The 18,270-nt window shown below is 43.4% G+C and overlaps 1 protein-coding gene across 1 annotated transcript in view; it reads right to left on the bottom strand.

The window, feature by feature from the left end:
- Positions 1-13,972, bottom strand: part of DDAH1 (dimethylarginine dimethylaminohydrolase 1) — a 153,966-nt gene extending 139,994 nt beyond the window's left edge. Inside the window, exon 1 of the mRNA XM_060139639.1 lies at positions 13,418-13,972. Coding sequence (XP_059995622.1) covers positions 13,418-13,972 — 555 coding nt within the window. The remainder of the gene's footprint in view (positions 1-13,417) is intronic.
- Positions 13,973-18,270: the final 4,298 nt, after the last annotated feature.

Raw genomic sequence — 18,270 nt, 5'->3', positions numbered from 1 at the left:
ACTACTCCAGTTTTCACAAATGATGAAACTGAAGCTCAGCTTGCTCAAGGCCACACAGCTCTTAAGCAGGAGAACCACAGTTTGAATTCACAGCTGTCCTCTTCCACCCCTTCTAAGGGCAAATGGAAAGGAGGAGAGAGCACAGTTCAAGGAATGTCGCAGGAGTCAGTCTGCCTCTTGAGTCAGTTTAAAAACAGGCATGTGTCTCTACACGCCGGGCTCTGTGTGACCGGTGAGCATGCCCGGATGATGACTGAAGTACCCGAGACAATTAGGCACCTCAAGCGATGATGGATTTGGGGAGTGGAGCAAGCTGGAGATGCAAGTGGACATATCAGTGGGCAGCAGGGGAGAGTAGGATAAGTGGAAACGAGGCTGGAGTCCACAAAACATGAACGTGCACAGGGCTCTAATGCGGCCCTTTTAATAAGAGGTGTGCTTTCTGAACACCTATCGTCCTGGGCTGTAACAGCATAACATCATACTTGGTTTTACAAATGAACATATCACTTCTAAGTGTACAGAAATACTCTATAGCATTTATGTGAGGGAGTCCTTGATATCTGAAAATGCTTATTCACTGAGAAAAGCCCAAGACTTTCCAACTCTTTTTTCACTATCTTTCCACTGTTTGCTTTTCTTCTCTTCCTCTCCATCTCAAGCACTTTGCTGCATTTAGATGAGTGGCCTCACCTTCCTATTAGGTAATGAAAGGAGTGCCTGAGATCAAGCTACCCATTTGCTCAATGAAAGTCAAGTGCCTTTGACACACACCAAAATCCTATTGTTGCTGCAAACAGCGAAGAATGTCAACAAAAACTAAAATGATAGTATTTACATTTCATGTTGGTCTGCTAGATAAGTAGATTTCGATGTCAATGACCCATAGTCATTGAAATACACTTTACATTGGGATCCACAACAAACAAAGGAACATGTATATGTGTCTATGTGAATAAAGGAGACAAAAGTTACATGAAACAATACATGGCTGTCTTATGCACACACTCTGATATTTCTATCAGAAATATTGATTCCAGTTCATTACAAAAAACAAAAAGTAGAGTGATGCACTAGGTTGACTTCATGAACCACTTATGAGTTGAAACTTGTACTTTGACAGTCACTAGCCAGACCCAGAATATGAGGACAAATCCATGGTGTTGCAGGAACTCCCCAACCAGAGGGGTGTAAAGAAGGGTGGGGAAGCTCCAGGAACTGCACACGCTCTTTCTTCTCCATTGACAGCTCCAGAAAAGGGTAAAACCAAGAAGAAAGGAGGGCAACATGGAGGTGATCATAGACTGAAAGAGCCCAGGGAAAAAGTAGAATTCATTTAAAAAACAGTTCTCGGGCTTCCCCGGTGGCGCAGTGGTTGAGAGTTCACCTGCCAACGCAGGGGACACGGGTTCATGCCCCGGTCCGGGAAGATCCCACATGCCGCGGAGCAGCTGGGCCCGTGAGCCATGGCCGCTGAGCCTGCGCGTCCGGAGCCTGTGCTTCACAACGGGAGAGGCTACAACAGTGAGAGGCCCACATACCGCAAAAAAAAAAAAAAAAAAACAGTTCTCCTGGCTAGTGTTCCACCAAAATAATGTGACTCAAGATTCCCTCTAATCATTTTTGATGACCCACATTACCACGAAGCATTATTTACAAGGAAGGCGCTGTTAGAAAACTGATTTTATCCAAACCTGATTCAGAACGTGTGTGTGTGCGCGCACGCACGCGTTTGTGTTTGTGTTTTAAACAGGCCAATGGACAGTAGCTGTTACATTTGTGGAATTTCCAGTCATTAGGCTGACCTCAGGACAGGCGAGTGTTTCAGGGAGCGTGTATCAAATCATAATTGAGCCCTCAGCTGCATTGAGGCCAGTGGGCCTCAGATCTTGTATGTTTTCCTGCACTTACTTTCAAGAAAATGTCCTAACTTAAATCCCTATCATTCCTCCCCCTCACCAAGAAGCTTCTCTCCGGGGTCCAGTTTAAAAGCAATATTAATCCTCAGTTTTCTTGCAAACCACTCAGAGGCTTCAGTTATCCAGTTGAGTGCTCACAAAGAAACATGCAGACACAATCATGACAATCGCACTACCCATTTTTTCTCATGTAATTACAGCTCCAAGATGCACATTTCTAAGCCCTTTCCCTACAAACACACGATTTGTCCAGTCATAGCCACACACTGTTTGCCTCTATCATTAATGTCTCTTATCAAAAATTTTAAAGCACTCCTTTTGGGGGTGGGGCAGGGACGAAAGAGCATGTGTGAGGGAGCACACTCCACCCTTAGTAATAGGCTGCTCAGCTGTGAAAAGGGGCTTACCACTGAAAAACTGATGCTCTGTTTCCCTATAGTCACAAACTAGCTCATTACTCACCAGCCAAATACACTTTCTCAGAATGAACTGCAACCTATACATCCATCCAGATGCCTCCTATTTAATGGACATCATCACCAACTCCCCAAATGAGTTACTTGGGGAAGAAAACTAAATTTCCTTTGGGCATTCTTCCATAGGGGCTGGATTTACACCCATTTAGTGTCACAGATGTGTGAAAAAATTGATGAAAGCAGTGATTTTCAAGGTCCCTTCTAGGTCTTTTAGGAAGTGGTCTGAGAATGACTTGAACATTATAATTGTTTTAGCACCTTCTGTGTTTTGACACATTCTGGGGTTCTTTGAGCAACAACAACAACAAAGTGTTCTGAGTTTCTGTCCTCATTCCAAGAGGACAAATCCGGACATTGGTCCCTGATGTCTCCTGGCATCTGTGCAGATCTCAGCTTCCACCTGGGGGCTGCAGGTGGGAAGATGCAGGAGCACAACCCCTCCTGATGCAAGGGGATCAGGGTCTGATGCTGCCACCAAATCTACTCTCCAAAACATGAAAAAGATGCAAGTTCAGATGGAAACTATGCTTTCCCGTCTTGGTCAATGTAACTATACCTTAACTGGTTTAGAATGTCACCAAAGAAGGGGAAGTAGAATCAGCTCCCAGCAAATAGTCAAGTTGACAGTCTTCTTCCTCCTCATGTTCCCCAATTATGCTTTTTGTTGTTGGTGTTGGATGGACAGGGATCCAAACAGCCAGGACATCATCACTGTAAGAAGTCAACCCAAGCAAGTGGAAATCGGTATTCTTTGATATGCATAGAGAAGCATTTGGGATTTGGGCCATGATTCTGAGAACCTTGGGGCCAATGGGCATAGCCCTCTAGAATTTTTACAAAAGGCTGAGTGGTGCAGTCTGGTTGAAAGGAGATACAGTGGGTTTTTATACTTTTTTCTTACCATGACTCAGAGTAAGAAACGTATTTTATATTCCTAATTAATAGACACACAAACACAAATGTATAAAGTGAAAGGTTTCATGAAAAAATACTGACCTATGTTGTCATGTACTCTTGACATTTTCTATTGATTCTATTACAGTAAAAATAAAAGAGCTGGACATGACTCACTAAATTGATTTCATGACCCCATGATAGTGCGTGGAGAGCAGCAATTTGAAGACACACACACACACACACACACATACACACACTCTGTACTAAAAGCCTTGTCTTGAAGCTGTGCTCCATTCCAAATTAAACTACTTATATATTTGGGGTGGCTTGGGGAAGTTTGGAGATTAGGGGAGGCCTAAAGCTTTAGAGATGTTTAGTTTGAGAGTAACAGAGAAAAGTGAAGAAATCAGTGCCCTTTTTTTTTTTTTGCGGTACGCGGGCCTCTCACTGTTGTGGCCTCTCCCGGTGTGGAACACAGGCTCCGGACGCGCAGGCTCAATGGCCATGGCCCACGGGCCCAGCCGCCCCGCGGCATGTGGGATCCTCTGGGACCGGGGCACGAACCGGTGTCCCCTGCATCGGCAGGCGGACGCCCCAACCACTGCACCACAAGGGAAGCCCCCAGTGCCCTTTTTGACTAGGGTCCCTCTCTCTCCCAGCAGTGCATCTTTCAGAGAAAAGGGAGCCAGAAAACCAGGACCCTTGATAAAGGACTAAGATGGCACACAGAAAGTTAGGAAAATACCAAAAGCAAGAGCAAAAATGATTTGAGTACCTCAAAATACAGCACTAGATTTAAACTCCTCCACATAAAACTCTTGAATTGGATAATACATCTATATCACAAATGTCCTAAAATATGACCCAAAGCCAAGCTTTAGTTACCTTACTCTTTCCTTGTAAAATGAAAGTTCCCTTATGATTCAAAAACAATTCAAAGAATAAAATGGATGTATTTTTCTTCTATTTTTATCTTGTAACTGTACCAAGATTGTTTAACTAACTTCAATTTTTTGAATCATTTCAGGCTAAAAATGTCTAAGTTTGCCAACAAGCATATCTCCAAGTTAAAAAAAATAATTACATCAATATCTTACTGTGTCACAGTCTTAATCTGTACACAGCTTACTATAGAAAGGCTACATTTAAATGAGTATCTTTAACTTTTTTATGTTTACTCAGAAAAATAACTGTACGCATTTTTTGGAAGACAGAAGTCAAAATCTGGGAAACAAAAGTCAATTTTCAGCACAAGATGGAAATCAGTACATATGTATGGAGGGTTTATAAGAAAGAAGTGCTATGGGCATGTCAAGACTTTTAGTTACAACTCACAGCACATATCTTGTATCTACTTCTATCCATTTCTTTGGGCCATTGATTCACACTCATCACAGAAACATCCGCTGGTAGACACTGATGACAGTGATGTGTGATGGGAGAAATCATGTGGGTCTAGGAATCTTATGCTCTTTCAATGGCCTTTATTTAACATTTTCTATGGGAAAAATTTCTTATCAAATGTGCTATATAAATGGCGGAGTAAGCAGAGGTTTTGAAATAGAGTTAGCAATTCAACTTCATCTCATAATGGGTTATCATTAGCAAGGTTAATTGGTTGGTTAATTAAGTAGAACAAGTATAATGACTTGGGTTGAATAAAATCCAGTATTTTTTTATCCATCAAACCCCAATCCCATCTCACAAATGTAAATTATTATAATGTCCCCATCTCCCTATCACTTTCCCACCCTCCACTTTCCACCCTAACACACCCTGAGTTCCAAAAGGAAAGTATAGCATTTCCAAGCTGGAAAGAATATTAGATCTCATTATCACTGCAAAAATAAAAACCAGTGTCTCCTAATATCTAGAATAGTGCTGTATCCCAACCGTGCAGCCTTCTGTAGCTTGTACAAAATTCAGCCTATGATTATAAATGCATGCTCAGTTTCAGCTGCACTTGATTTATATTAATGTGAGACTCAATGGTGTCTACTGCCAAGATGGAAAGATTTGTGAATAAAAACACATTTCAACAGCAAACAGGAAAGTTTTCTCTTACCTGCCACTGACATGGATAATATTATATACCTATACATGGCAGATGCCGGGTTTGCTTGACACACCCTAATGTGCACATTTTGGGCCAAAGGGGAAAAATTACTACCCAGCCAAATGACATTCTAGCAACCTCAAGAAATTAATCTCAGATTTGGAGTGGACTTCAGTCCACTCCAGGGCAGACTATATTGCTCCCAAACTGTGCTATTCAGGAATCCTGGAAGGAATGCCAGACCTCGATGGAGCACGTGGTAGGAGAAAAGATGGGAGTGCAGTTAGAAATGCAGTGTGCGAGGCAGCCAGTTCCCTCTGGGCCCCAACCAGGAAACGTGGTTAAGGATGTGGTTCTCCTGGTGAACTTGGAACTAGGAATTGAAATCTCAGAGATCAGGGGACCACAGGTGGGCTTTTCTCAATCCTGCATCCTTCCCAACATGAGTGAAATTAATTTTCACTGTACCCTCATCCGATCTCACAGTGCCCTCTATCTCTGAAGGCTGCCCCTCTCTGCCTTCCCCTGGTTACTTCTAACTCAATTGTCACTTCTTCTGAGAAGTCCTGGTATGGGTCAGACCCACCCCCTGGAGGTTCCACAGCACCAGACAGAGCTCTGGCATAAAACCCTGTCCTCTTGTTCTGCAAGTGTCTGCCACTGGTCTGCCTTCCTAGCTGGACTGTGAGGTCCTTATGGGCAACGGTGGTATCTAATTCACCTACATCTCCCCACCACTACATCTCCTCACCACTACATCTCCCCACCCAGTTGTCTAGCAACTGGGTCTAGACAGTTGCTGAAGGCACAAACATACTACATGAGTGACGCAACTATTGTGCCTTTGCCTTCAAACACACAGTCTTTTATTTTTTTGCGGTACGCGGGCCTCTCACTGCTGGGGCCCCTCCCATTGCGGAACACAGGCTCCGGACGCGCAGGCTCAGCGGCCATGGCTCACGGGCCCAGCCGCTCCGCGGCATGTGGGATCTTCCCAGACTGGGGCACGAACCCGTGTCCCCTGCATCGGCAGGCGGACTCTCAACCACTGCGCCACCAGGGAAGCCCAACACAGTCATTTTTAACACAATCATGGCACTCATCATTACTGCCAGAAGCAGATTAGAAAACATAAATACTTCTTAAACAAAAGAACAAAGGAATCAAAGCAAACATATTTTTAATGAAGTCAAAGATTTACTCACTCACATTCAAATCAAGCAAAATACTGATATATTCATCTTCATTAGAATAACGGCTTATCCCATAAGCCCATCTAGCTACAAAAGCAGACTAAAAGTTATATTCCCTTTAATTTGCTATGTTAAACTAATTCAGTTTGATTTGTTGGGCAAAATTAAACCAACCCTATACTAATTTGTACTTCTATCTTCGTAGTCTGCTGTGCTCACTTCTCTGGTCATACTTGCTTAGATGATCTAGACATTTAGAAACAGCAGTCTAAAGTCTGGTGATTTATTCCTTTCTACGTGCTACTACCCCTCAGCACTCAGTTTCAAGAAAACAATGTATATTATTACATTATTTGACAATGACAAAGTAAACTGGGATGGCATTACACGCACACATTTTTAAATGGGATTTGTTGTTTGAGATTACTCTTGCTTGTCCATTTGGATGAAAAGTGCCTGTTTATGAAATGCACCTGAGGACTCTGACAGATTAATACCTAATATCAGTTTAAGGACAGCAGTGAAAGCCAACTTCAAAGGTCAGGGGAGCATTTTGATGCAACATCAGGGATTGCATTACAGTAAATAAATATTTTTCTACTACCCGGGGTGAACAATGCACTGTGTTCTGTATAAGATATAAATGAAACCTTTTCTCATTAAGGTTTCAGCTATTTTATCCTTTATTATGGCACCTCTTGATTAGGGGAATGAACTCTACCACGTGTCCAGATCTCCAGTCAGAAAACTAGGCTTTCTGAAGTGGTTACAGATTTTAACAGCAAATGCCATAAAATAAATAATAACCATCACTCATTTTTTAAACATGCATTTCCAAATTTATATTGAGGTTCATGAATAATTTATTTACGATGCAAAGACAGTAGAAGGTAAATCTTTTCAAAAGTCTTAAGTAGATTTTTCTGTGTTGTGGTTTATATTAATGGACTGGATACCTAATTTTGAAGAAATCTGAGCTCAATAAGAATTCAAAAACATGCAAAAGCAATTTCCCAGCATATGTGAATTATAAGGGATCCACCGCTGCCTTCTTAGTCTTATAATGATTCTAGGAATCTCTGCAGAAAGTTCATTTTCAGCTGATAGTATCTAACAGAAGTCACTCCCTACTCATCATTATGTTCTTTCTTTTCAACGCTTTCAAGATCAACTGCATGGGAGTAGATTACATTATGGGATGCGTCCCAGTTCCCAAGACACACGTCAATTTCCAAACATTTATTGCCAAGGCCATGTAGAAGATTTGGAAAAGAAACACCCTGAAAGAGAGCAGTTGTTCTAACCAGTTGGAGGTGACAATTTATCAAGAACCATTTAATCTGCCGCCATGTGAAGAGTCTCCAGCGCCTTCACGTTCCAGCTTGGTGAGAATCAGGTTAATTTCTAATTATGGTTTAGGGTAGTTTACTCACCTGAAGTTAAACAGAAGTTTGAGGACAAGTGTGCATTTAAAAAAGCAATCATCCAGTAGGCTGGTAAATAAGGCACAATTATGCGTAAAGTGTGCCCGGGCAATTTGTGGGTTTCATGTAAATGCCTGAATTATTTTTTTAACTAAAATGAAAATAGTCCACTCTCATTTAGGAGAGGAGGGAAGTAAAATGATTCACTTAGTTAATATCCAAGTTATATTGTATATCGTTAGTGTGTAAAATGATATTCAGGGGGCAGTTTTATATTGATTTAATGATCTATTACGATTAAGCACAACTGGCAACAAGCACTTCAAGCAGACAAGACCTTCATACTTTCATGAGAAGCTCAGTTCTGCCACTTATTATCTGTGTGTGACTTTGGACAAGTTACTTAACCTTGGTTACCAGAGACTCAGTCTCCTTATCTTTTAAATAGAGCTAATAGTAACACCATCTTTGGGGATTCACACACACACATAAGTTGGCTGGTCATTAGACATGGTCTTAATGCTCACCTTGCCTCTAGGATCAATATAATTATGCTTTTTTCCTAATCAAAGAATAAACCAGGACCCAAAGATGTAAGTCCAAATAGTTAAGTGCCCCAACAGAAGGGGAATTACTATGCAAATATGTATTGCTTACCTCTTCTGTTTATGCCCTCCTTTCCCCCCCTCAATGTTTATTTTTACTTTGGAGATTTATTACTTTGTGCTAAGCATATCGCCTTCTTCCTAAAGAGGTCCCTAACAGTGCAAATGCTCCAGGCAAGGATAATTAAAGCCATTATCACTTTTTGAGAATGAGTTTGTGTGGTTTTCTCTTAGACCAAATACCCCAGAATGGCCCTGAAAGAGGGGTGAAAGGGCACAGGATATATTTCACAATTTTCCTGAGTAAACTCTGTCAGTTAATCATTTATTAAGTACTAAAAACTTTCTGGAAAAAAAAAAACAAACAAGAAAATGGCATTAGTAGTTGCCTCTGAGGAAAGAAACTGGGTAGTCAGGTACAAGGGTGAGGTAAGGGTGGCAAGACTTACTTTCTTTCTTTGTTTAAATAAATTTATTTATTTATTTATTTTGGGCTGAGTTGGGTCTTTGTTGCTGTGCATGGGCTTTCTCTAGTTGCAGCGAGCGGGGACTACTCTTCATTGCATGTGCAGACTTCTCCTTGTGGTGGCTTCTCTTGTTGCAGAGCACGGGCTCTAGGTGCTTGGGCTTCAGTGGCTGTGGCTCGCAGGCTCTAGAGTGCAGGCTCAGTAGTTGTGGCACATGGGCTTAGTTGCTCCGCAGCATGTAGGATCTTCCCGGACCAGGGCTTGAACCCATGTCCCCTGCATTGGCAGGCGGATTCTTAACCACTGCACCACCAGGGAAATCCAAGACTTACTTTAACCGTGTATCCTCTTGTACCTTTTGAATTTGGTACTGCGGACATGTACAATTGAAACAAAATTTTTATTTTTAAAAAAACCCAATCCTCACACACTGTCATAGCTTTTAGATATTTGCTTACTGGACTTTGACATTTAGAAGTTAACTTTCTCTTTTTTTCCCCTCTAAAATGTAAGCTGGATTCATTTAAAATATGATTGGTTTCTTAAGGCTAATTTGTCTTCAAAATATTAAGCATACGGCTTCCCTGGTGGCGCAGTGGTTCAGAGTCCGCCTGCCGATGCAGGGGACATGGATTCGTGCCCCGGTCTGGGAAGGTCCCACATGCCGCAGAGTGGTTAGGCCCGTGAGCCATGGCTGCTGAGCCTGCGCGTCCGGAGCCTGTGCTCCGCAACGCGAGAGGCCACAACAGTGAGAGGCCTACGTACCGCAAAAAAAAAAAAAAAATTAAGCATATTAAGACATTCATATTCCGGAAGACACAAAGTTCTTAGACATGTAATATTATTCGCTGACTTTCTCTATATGCAGTTTTCTTCACTAAAACTTAAGCTTGCTGCAGACAGGGTCTGTGTTTTATTAATCTTTGGAGGCCCCATTATTGCAAACACTGAGCTTTCACAGAAGCGTTACTTTCTTTAGTTTGGTTCTCAGTCCTTTCTTCCAAGGAAGAAAAGTCATTAAATATAACATGATGCTTTGATTAAGAAGAAACTTCTCAGGATTTTAATTAAAACAAAACAACAACAAGAGACAGAGGCACGGAAAGGGAGAGGGAGAGAAAAACAGTTATAAATCACCTATAGTTGTAATGAAACTTGTGGGACTCTGCTGACTAGAAATGCTTGCAAAACACCAAATATGTCATAATGAGGGAGAACGAAGGTTGACCTAAAATCATGAACAAATTTGTTCAACAAAATATATTTGCTACATGATTATTGTGTTCAAGGCCCAGGGGATAAAATGTTGAACAACGCAGACATGATCCTTGCTCTCACAGTTTTCATAATAGTGGGAGGTACAGAAAGATAAACAGGCAATTACCATATGGTATGATAAATACCATAACAGGGAGTACAGAGGTGCTCATAAAAGGACAACCAATCTAATGCTTGAGAAGGTGAGATCTAGTATCACAACAGTCGGGACTAGAGCTTTAGAGTCCTGCAAATCTGAGTTCAAATCCTGGTTTCACTAGTTCCACTCTATAACCTTGGGCAATTTAATCTCTCTAAGACTCAGTTTCATCAACTTTTAAACAGGAATAATGATAGCAATGAGCTCAAAGATTTGACGTGAGCATTCAATGAAACACATGTCATAAATCCGGCACAATGTCTGGCCAATGGTAAGCACCCAATAAAGATTAGCTAATAATATTAATGGTAAGAGTAAGCTGAGAACTGAAGCATGAGTAGAAACAGACAGGTAAAATGCAGGAGAAGAAGGAGGAAGAATGTCCTGGGCAAAGGAGGAATGTACACCCATAAAAGCAACAGCATGGTGAGCTTGAAAAAAGAACCTGGCTTGAGCCAAGAATTGGGAGGCACCTCGGGTGGGGTCAGAGATGCAACTGAAGCTGGAAAGGCAAGCAGAACCCAGCTCAACGGGTTTATCAGGCTCAGTGGAGGCCCCTCTAGAATTTTAATCAGAGGAGGAACAGGATCAGATCTGAGTTTTAGAAGGACCAACTTGGCTACAGTGTGGAAAATGGAATGCAGAGGGAGAAGACAGGAGATCAGTGTTAATAATTTTAATATAATGCCTCAGCTGTTGTGGAGTTTCAGTTAGGGAGTTAGGTGTCACATATATATATATATATATAAAACAATCCAAGAAGTCCTTGAAGTAATTATTATCAGCTTGCTGGTATTAGCTAATTAGCATTTCATTAATTCATTTGTTCATTCATTTAACAAGAATTTATTAACTTCAATGTAGGCAGCAAACTGTGAGAGATTTCAAAGAAATCTCTGAAGCACCCCACCCAACATGACTGCCCGCATTCCCCTCTCTGGCTGGAAGGCCCATTACTCTGGGAACCCAGATCAGGTGCAATGGCAAAGGTGTTTGGGGGCGGGACCACACACCTGCAGAAAACTTGAGCTGGAAGGCAGTGCTAATGAGCAGATTAGGCTGGAACCTAAGGCGTGAAGAAGACACCCCTTCACCCTCGGAAAGGGAAATGTCACTGTAACTGCATCAGTGTACAGGAGACTTCTTACTGCTCAAGGAGTAAATCTTCCACGACCCCTTGGTAAGTGAATAATAACGACCAACACTTATGAAATGTCCTGTTCTCTATATTTCTGATGGATTAATAAATTTATTACCACAATTCTATGAAATAGGTATGATTATGTCCACTTTACAGGTGAGAAAACTGAGGCAAGAGATACTCGCTAAGGTCACAGAATTAGATCCAGTCTGATGTTCTTATCCATTACACTATGTGGCCTCTGGCAGTGGGCCACCAGCCTGAAGAGTGAAACCCATTTAAAATGTATGCCTCAAAATCTGACAGGGAGACAGATCAATGCCCACTTTAGTATCAGGAAGGCCAAAATTTGAAAGGTTTTATTATAGGAAGAAAATGAAATGGATGATTAAATATATGACAGTCTCAACATGAAATTGGACCAGCCACATCAAATGAGTATCATTTTGAAAGGGTTTTTAAAATCTATGTTACTCTTTTAAGCACAAACCACAGCTTTGTCATATGGCCTAGGACACATTAGAAAGTATTCAAATGGGGTTACATGCTTATCAGTTTAAAATAGAGTGGGTCATCTCACAGATTCAAAGATGGAGAGGTGGCAAAGGAGATAAAAGAGCTAAGAGAATGAGATCTGTTACTCTTTTGGTTTTCTGCTAAGGCAGGGTGAAAAAAAAAAAGCTGATTCTCTTAGTGGGAAATAAATCAAATATACTTATTCTCTCAGACCAAGCAAAGTTCTATCAACCAAGTAGTGAAGCATGTGGAGAAGAAGCATATTTTAACTACAAGCTCTATGAGGCATTTCCAATGCGAATCGAATAAAGGAAAAATAGGGAGGGAAAATCCTTAACCCTCCAGATATGAAAGAAACCACCAGCTTCTTGCAATGCCACTTGATGCCAATAGCAACCAAGAGTCTTGACCCTGGGCTCTCAGCAGGCAATGAGAAGAATCCCAGGCCGGACGGCATTTTAAAATCCAATCTCACTCTTATTTGTCTCTCCCCACTAACCTACCTTGTGTTTAAAGCAATCACAGACATTTTCACAAACTGCAATATTTTAAAGTAGTCACCATCCTCTGAGAACACAAAAAGCTCTAATTGCTATGAGCTTAAAAATACAGAGAATAAAAATTATTGAATTTGTGAAACCACCATTTCCAATTAAACACACAGACACATACACCAACACCCTACACCGAGTTCTGCTTTTCAAACCCAGACACCGCGGCTCAGCAACAGGCCAGTCTTCTTACATTCATTCACTTGCCAGTCCCCTTTGCGGGACTCACTCTCCACCACCGAAAAGTAACTCGGGACGACCCACGTCTGCGGGCATCGACCGTTAATTCATCTGGCCCTCCCTGCTCCCAGCTCCTGGCAGGACTTGGGGGTTTAGGGTCATCAACCGGCCCCGCCGGAGCCCTCGCCCAGGCTCCGCGCGCCCGCTTGGAACGGCACCCCTCCCTGCCCCCCGCTCCCTGGGAAACGAGCAGAGTTGCACTGTCTTCGCTGCTTTTTAATCTTTACAAATAAAAATGCCTATGAGACGGATTCCCCACCCCACCCACCTGCCCGAGTCCGCACCACCACACTCAGTCGGCTCCTCTAGAAGGCACCCAAGCTGCGCCGGCAGCCGGGAGGCGTGAACAATGAACTTCTCTCTCTCGCACACACACCGTCTCCCCTAAATGGGAAGTTCGGAACTAGCCCGGGGGCCACTTCCGCGCTTCCCCCAGCACGTCCGGCTCGGGCGGCGCGGGAGGGCCCGGCGCGCGTCCCCGGCCGCGCCCCTCGCGTCTCCGGGCGGCCAGTTACCTCCTTCCTCCGGCTCGGCGCCCCGGGGCGGGTGATGAGGGCCGTCTCCTCGCACACCACGGCCACGTCCTCCACGAACACGCAGTCCGGGAGGCTCTCGTCGGCCGGCAGCTGCACCACCTGCAGCCCCAGCTTACTGCCCAGCACGCCCACGTACAGCTGGTGCTGCCGCTCGGCGCGGGCGAAATCCACCTCGTCGCCCTTGGTGCTCCTCAGCGCGTGCTGGCCGAGGGACTCGGGCAGTCCCCGCACCACGACGTGGGTGGCCCGGCCGAAGGCGGCGGGATGGCCGAGCGAGGCCATGACTCGGGGAGGCGGCGGGGGGCGCGGCAGCCGGGTCTTCCGCGGGCAGCGCGCGCCGAGCTTGCGAGCGCCCGGCGGCTCCCCTTGGCAGCAGATGAATGTGGTGCAGCGGGAGCCCGGCTCGCGCCCGGAGCCCTGCCCGCGCGACTGAGCATGCCCAGACCTCCGGGCGCCGGCCCGCGCGCATCCCGCGCGCCCACTTGCCGCTCTCGGGTTTGCGGCAGCTGAGGTGGGAGTTGTAGTGGCGAGCATCGCACGAGGAGTGGGGCCAGAGGCAGCGGCCGAGGAAGCCGACAACGCAAGAGGTGCGCGCTGGTGAGGGGAGCTCGGCCAAAAGGCGCTGTACCCGGACTTGACGTTACCTGTGTTCCGCCGCAGGTGCACGCCTCACGTGGACCCAAGGCGCACTTGGAGAGCGGGCTATGTTTTGGACAGAACGACTGTGGGGTCTTCTTGGTGGTCGGGAAGGAAAGGATGGGATTCCTTTGTGGACAGATACTTTGACCTCTCTCCCTACTCTCCTGCTCCCAGGTTGCCCAGCACGTGGTACCACGCCCCACCTCCACCCCCATTTCCTAGTGTGAGAATCTGTCTTCGCACCCAAGTCCACCTTACCTTGACTTTCTCTGCAGATGACCCCTCACCCCACGTGAGACTCTAGATTATTAAAAGAATGTTATTTCTTCCTGTCTGAAAGAAAGAGGAGGAGCCCAAGAGACACATAGAGAGAGAGACATAGACATCTGGAAACTCACAGTATTTCAAGGACAATCCGTTCTTACTAAGAATGTGATTCTGTTTGCCTACAGGGCCCGCAGAGGTAGGGAGGCAAAGACCAAGTGTGCTTTCCTCCACGATAGATGTGCGCTCACCTTGAGCAGTTTCAGACGTGGAGCATCACAACTCTTTTGTCACTGGGAAAGAGGGTTTCCAAACTCCTCCCTTGCCTTTCCCTCAGGCCTGTATAGACTCCGTGGAATTCCCGAGATATTTGTTGAACGTTTCTTTTTTCATGCCCCTCAGGGAGTTCCTTTCCCTTCTTAATGGTACTAAGCTTCTATTTTTCCCCTCTCACGCATTGCAGATTACATAATCCATGGGTTCTGCTCTTTTTGAGGGGAAGATCCACTTCAGGTAGTAACTCCAAAATAATCTCAGGTAATAATCTTCTTTCCTCACGTTCTGTAGCATAGTTCTAATTTTAAGATTGATGAGATCATAGAACATTAGATTTGAACAGGACTTTAGAAACCTTCTCATCTAAATTCCCACTCAATGTTCTGGAATTCCAGCTAAAACATCTATGACAGTGACCAGATCTTTACTTGAACATTCTAAACCTCACTTACTTGCAAAGTGTATTCCACTTTTGAAGAGTTATCACAGTTAAAAATTCTTCATTGTGGGCTTAAATCCCACTGGTCCCAGTTCTGCCTTCTGGCATTACCTAACATTCTTTCACAGGACAGCATTCACATATCTGAAGACAGTTCTGCTATCTATGCTACCTGACACCGCATCCCACCCACCATCCTGACCCACTCCAAGCCTTGATCCTGAACCACCAAAAAGTAACTAGTGATTGGTTTCTAAATCCCTTCAACATTCTGGTCATCTTCCTTTTGATACACAGTGGTTTGCCTGTATCCCTTTTAAATCATGGTATCTGGAATAGAAACAATTCTTCCTGTGGTCTGACCTGCACAGACTACAGCAGGACCCTTATTCCAGGTGCTAGGCTTCTATTAACACTGCCTAAGATTGTATTGGCTTTTTTGGTGGTCCAGTGCCAAGGTCAAGGCCACAGCCTTTTTGTCAGAACTCTGATACCAGTTTTCAGGAAATGTAGGTTTCTAGGAGGGATCTAGCTAAGGATCCTGGAACAGTTGTCCCAGCTGAGCAACAGAGGAGATGTGATCTGTCTTCTCTCCCCTCTCTCAAGGGTGACTTGAATTTACCCAGATGACATGGCATTTCTCAGCTTTGAAAGTGAGGGGTCTTAAGTGAAGGACAGCTCTCACCCTGACACTGGGGAGTGGGAACAAAAGTAAAATAACAAACCTTTGAGACCTACTGGGCTCTACTTCTGAGGCAAAACTCTCAGGGAATCCATGCTGATACTAAATTGGCACCAAATTAGTGTCCAGAAATCACCTGATGGTGTTCTCAGCAGGGGATTCCCACCAATGCTACAGGTGAAAGTTGCCCTATGTGCTGAGCTTGCCCAGGCCAAAATATGGACCTTTTTTCCCCCATTACCTAACATTGAGGTTTCATCCACCTCCAGCTGGTCTCCACCTGGCAACCTTAATTCATGCCCGTGCCTTGTTAGAGCCTGAATACTTTGCCACCAAGTGCCCTGAGCCTAATTATAAACAAAGTCCCGTGTATCCACTCTGGACTCATGTCAGCCCAGCAGCCAATTAAAACCTGAAAGATTTTTCCTATAAATTGGTGTTAGCCCTGTCTTTCCATACCAAAATTGGGCCACTTTTTTTTTAATCTAATTTTTCAGTTATCCCTATTAAATGTTATCTTCATTCCAACTTGCCTCATTTTGATTCTGTCATCTTGTGCATTATTTATTACCTCTAGTTTTGTGTCATCTGAAATTTGATAAGCACGGCTTCTGTCTCTTCTAAGCAGTTGTCCGAAAGTGTTAGAATATGTATATTGGTGAAAAGAATAATAAAGACATGAACTCCAGTAAATCACTTCTTACATGCCTTCCTGCTTTAGTGATAAAGGACTACTTTTGGGAAAAGGGAAATGGAATAAAGCCCAAATGGAAAATGGGCTTTATTAAGTCTAATACATATATAAATTCATTTTCCCTACAGATATTGAGAATTCTCAAGGCACAACACCATGTTATGTACTTCAGAGACATATGAGAAGCATTAAAACATGATCCTTGACCTTGAAGAGCTTACTGGGAAAACAAGACATCCAAAGTGAGAGCTATGCTAAGGGCACATGAGAGATACAATCAACAAAGTGCTATAGGAAGTTATGGGGAAAAGAAATCACGGTGCCTAGTGGGAGTGGAAGAGAGCTGCTTGAAGGTTTAGGCCTTGAATAATTTTTAGGCCTTGAATAATTTTTAGGATGTGAATAATTGGAAGGATAGAATGAGAATTCTAAGGAAAAGTATGTTCAAAAGCCAAATGCGTGTTCATGCAACAATAGATAGATCAGTTCAAATCCTGTATGTATTGGTTAAGATAATTCTAGATGCTGTAACAAAATGACCCCAACACATATAGTGGAATAAAGTTGATAGAAGTTCATCTGTTGTTCACTTAAAGGCTAGCAGAATGTCTTGATTGGTTCCTGACTCTTCTCCAAGTGACATGCAGGGGTCTAGCCTTCTTCCATTTTGTGGCTCCAACACTTTCAAATATGGCATCCAAGTTCACCATGCTCACCTTCCTCAAGCTGAAAGAAAGTTACAGAGCATTCAGCACCACGTGTGAGAGGCTTAATGGGCCAGGCCAGGAAGTGGTACATATCACCTCTGCTCACTTTCCTCTGGCTGGGACTCAGTCACACAGCTTTAGTAACCAAAGGGAAGAGCTGGGAAATAGTCTTCTATGAGCCCAGAAAGGAGAGGAAACAGGTTGGGGAAACAGCTAGCTGGTTTATGCCCCAGAGTACAATGGGGGAAATGGAAAATAATGGTAGAAAGGTAGGCTAAGCTTTCATCACCTGAGCAGTGGACAGACATATGGTGTGGAGTCTGAATGTAGCTTCTGAAGCCAAACTTTGTGGGTGGAAGCTTGGCTCTGCTATTTTCTTGTTGTATGATCTTAGTTGTGTTACTTGAAAGCTCTTTGCCTCCGTTTCATCCTAATTTATGAAATTGGAAACAGTGAATCCATTATCATAGGGTTATTAGGACGGTTAAAGTTAATAATACAAAATGCTTAGAAAAGTGTCTAGGATAGTATCTCGTACCTAGTACGAGCTCATTAAATATTATTCATTGACAGGTTTTGAGGGTTTTTTGTTTTAGCTTTTGGGTTCTTTTTGTTTGCTTTTTTGGTTTTGTTTAATTTTATTGGATTATAGTTGATTTACAATGTTGTGTTAGTTTCAGGTATACAGCAAAGTGATTCACTTATACCTATATTCATTTTTTTTTCAGATTCTTTTCTCATACAGGTTATCACAGAACATAGAATTCTCTGTGCTATACAGTAGCATTGACAGGTTCAGAAGGCTTTGAACATGATTTCCTACCTAAGGCCAAACCACATACATCCATTGAATCATCAGAGTCATATAGGTATCTTAATGCTTTCCAGCAGAACCCATGGCCTTCCTAGGTTGATAGACCAAATCTCACTCACAAGTGTAATCATAGATTCAATACACATTTTTGAACCTTTGCTACATACCAGGTACTGGGGATGTAATTGTGAATTACACTGTGGGACTTATGGTCAAATTGCTCCTTTTTGTCTTCCACACATTTCAAGATCTTTGTAACTAATTCCCTGTTTAAATTCCCTCTATTTGAAATACCTAGAGCTGTTTATATTCTCCTA

Source organism: Lagenorhynchus albirostris, chromosome 2 (genome assembly GCF_949774975.1).
Source record: "Lagenorhynchus albirostris chromosome 2, mLagAlb1.1, whole genome shotgun sequence".
NCBI lineage: Eukaryota > Metazoa > Chordata > Mammalia > Artiodactyla > Delphinidae > Lagenorhynchus > Lagenorhynchus albirostris.
This window is presented reverse-complemented; position numbering and strand designations above follow the sequence as displayed.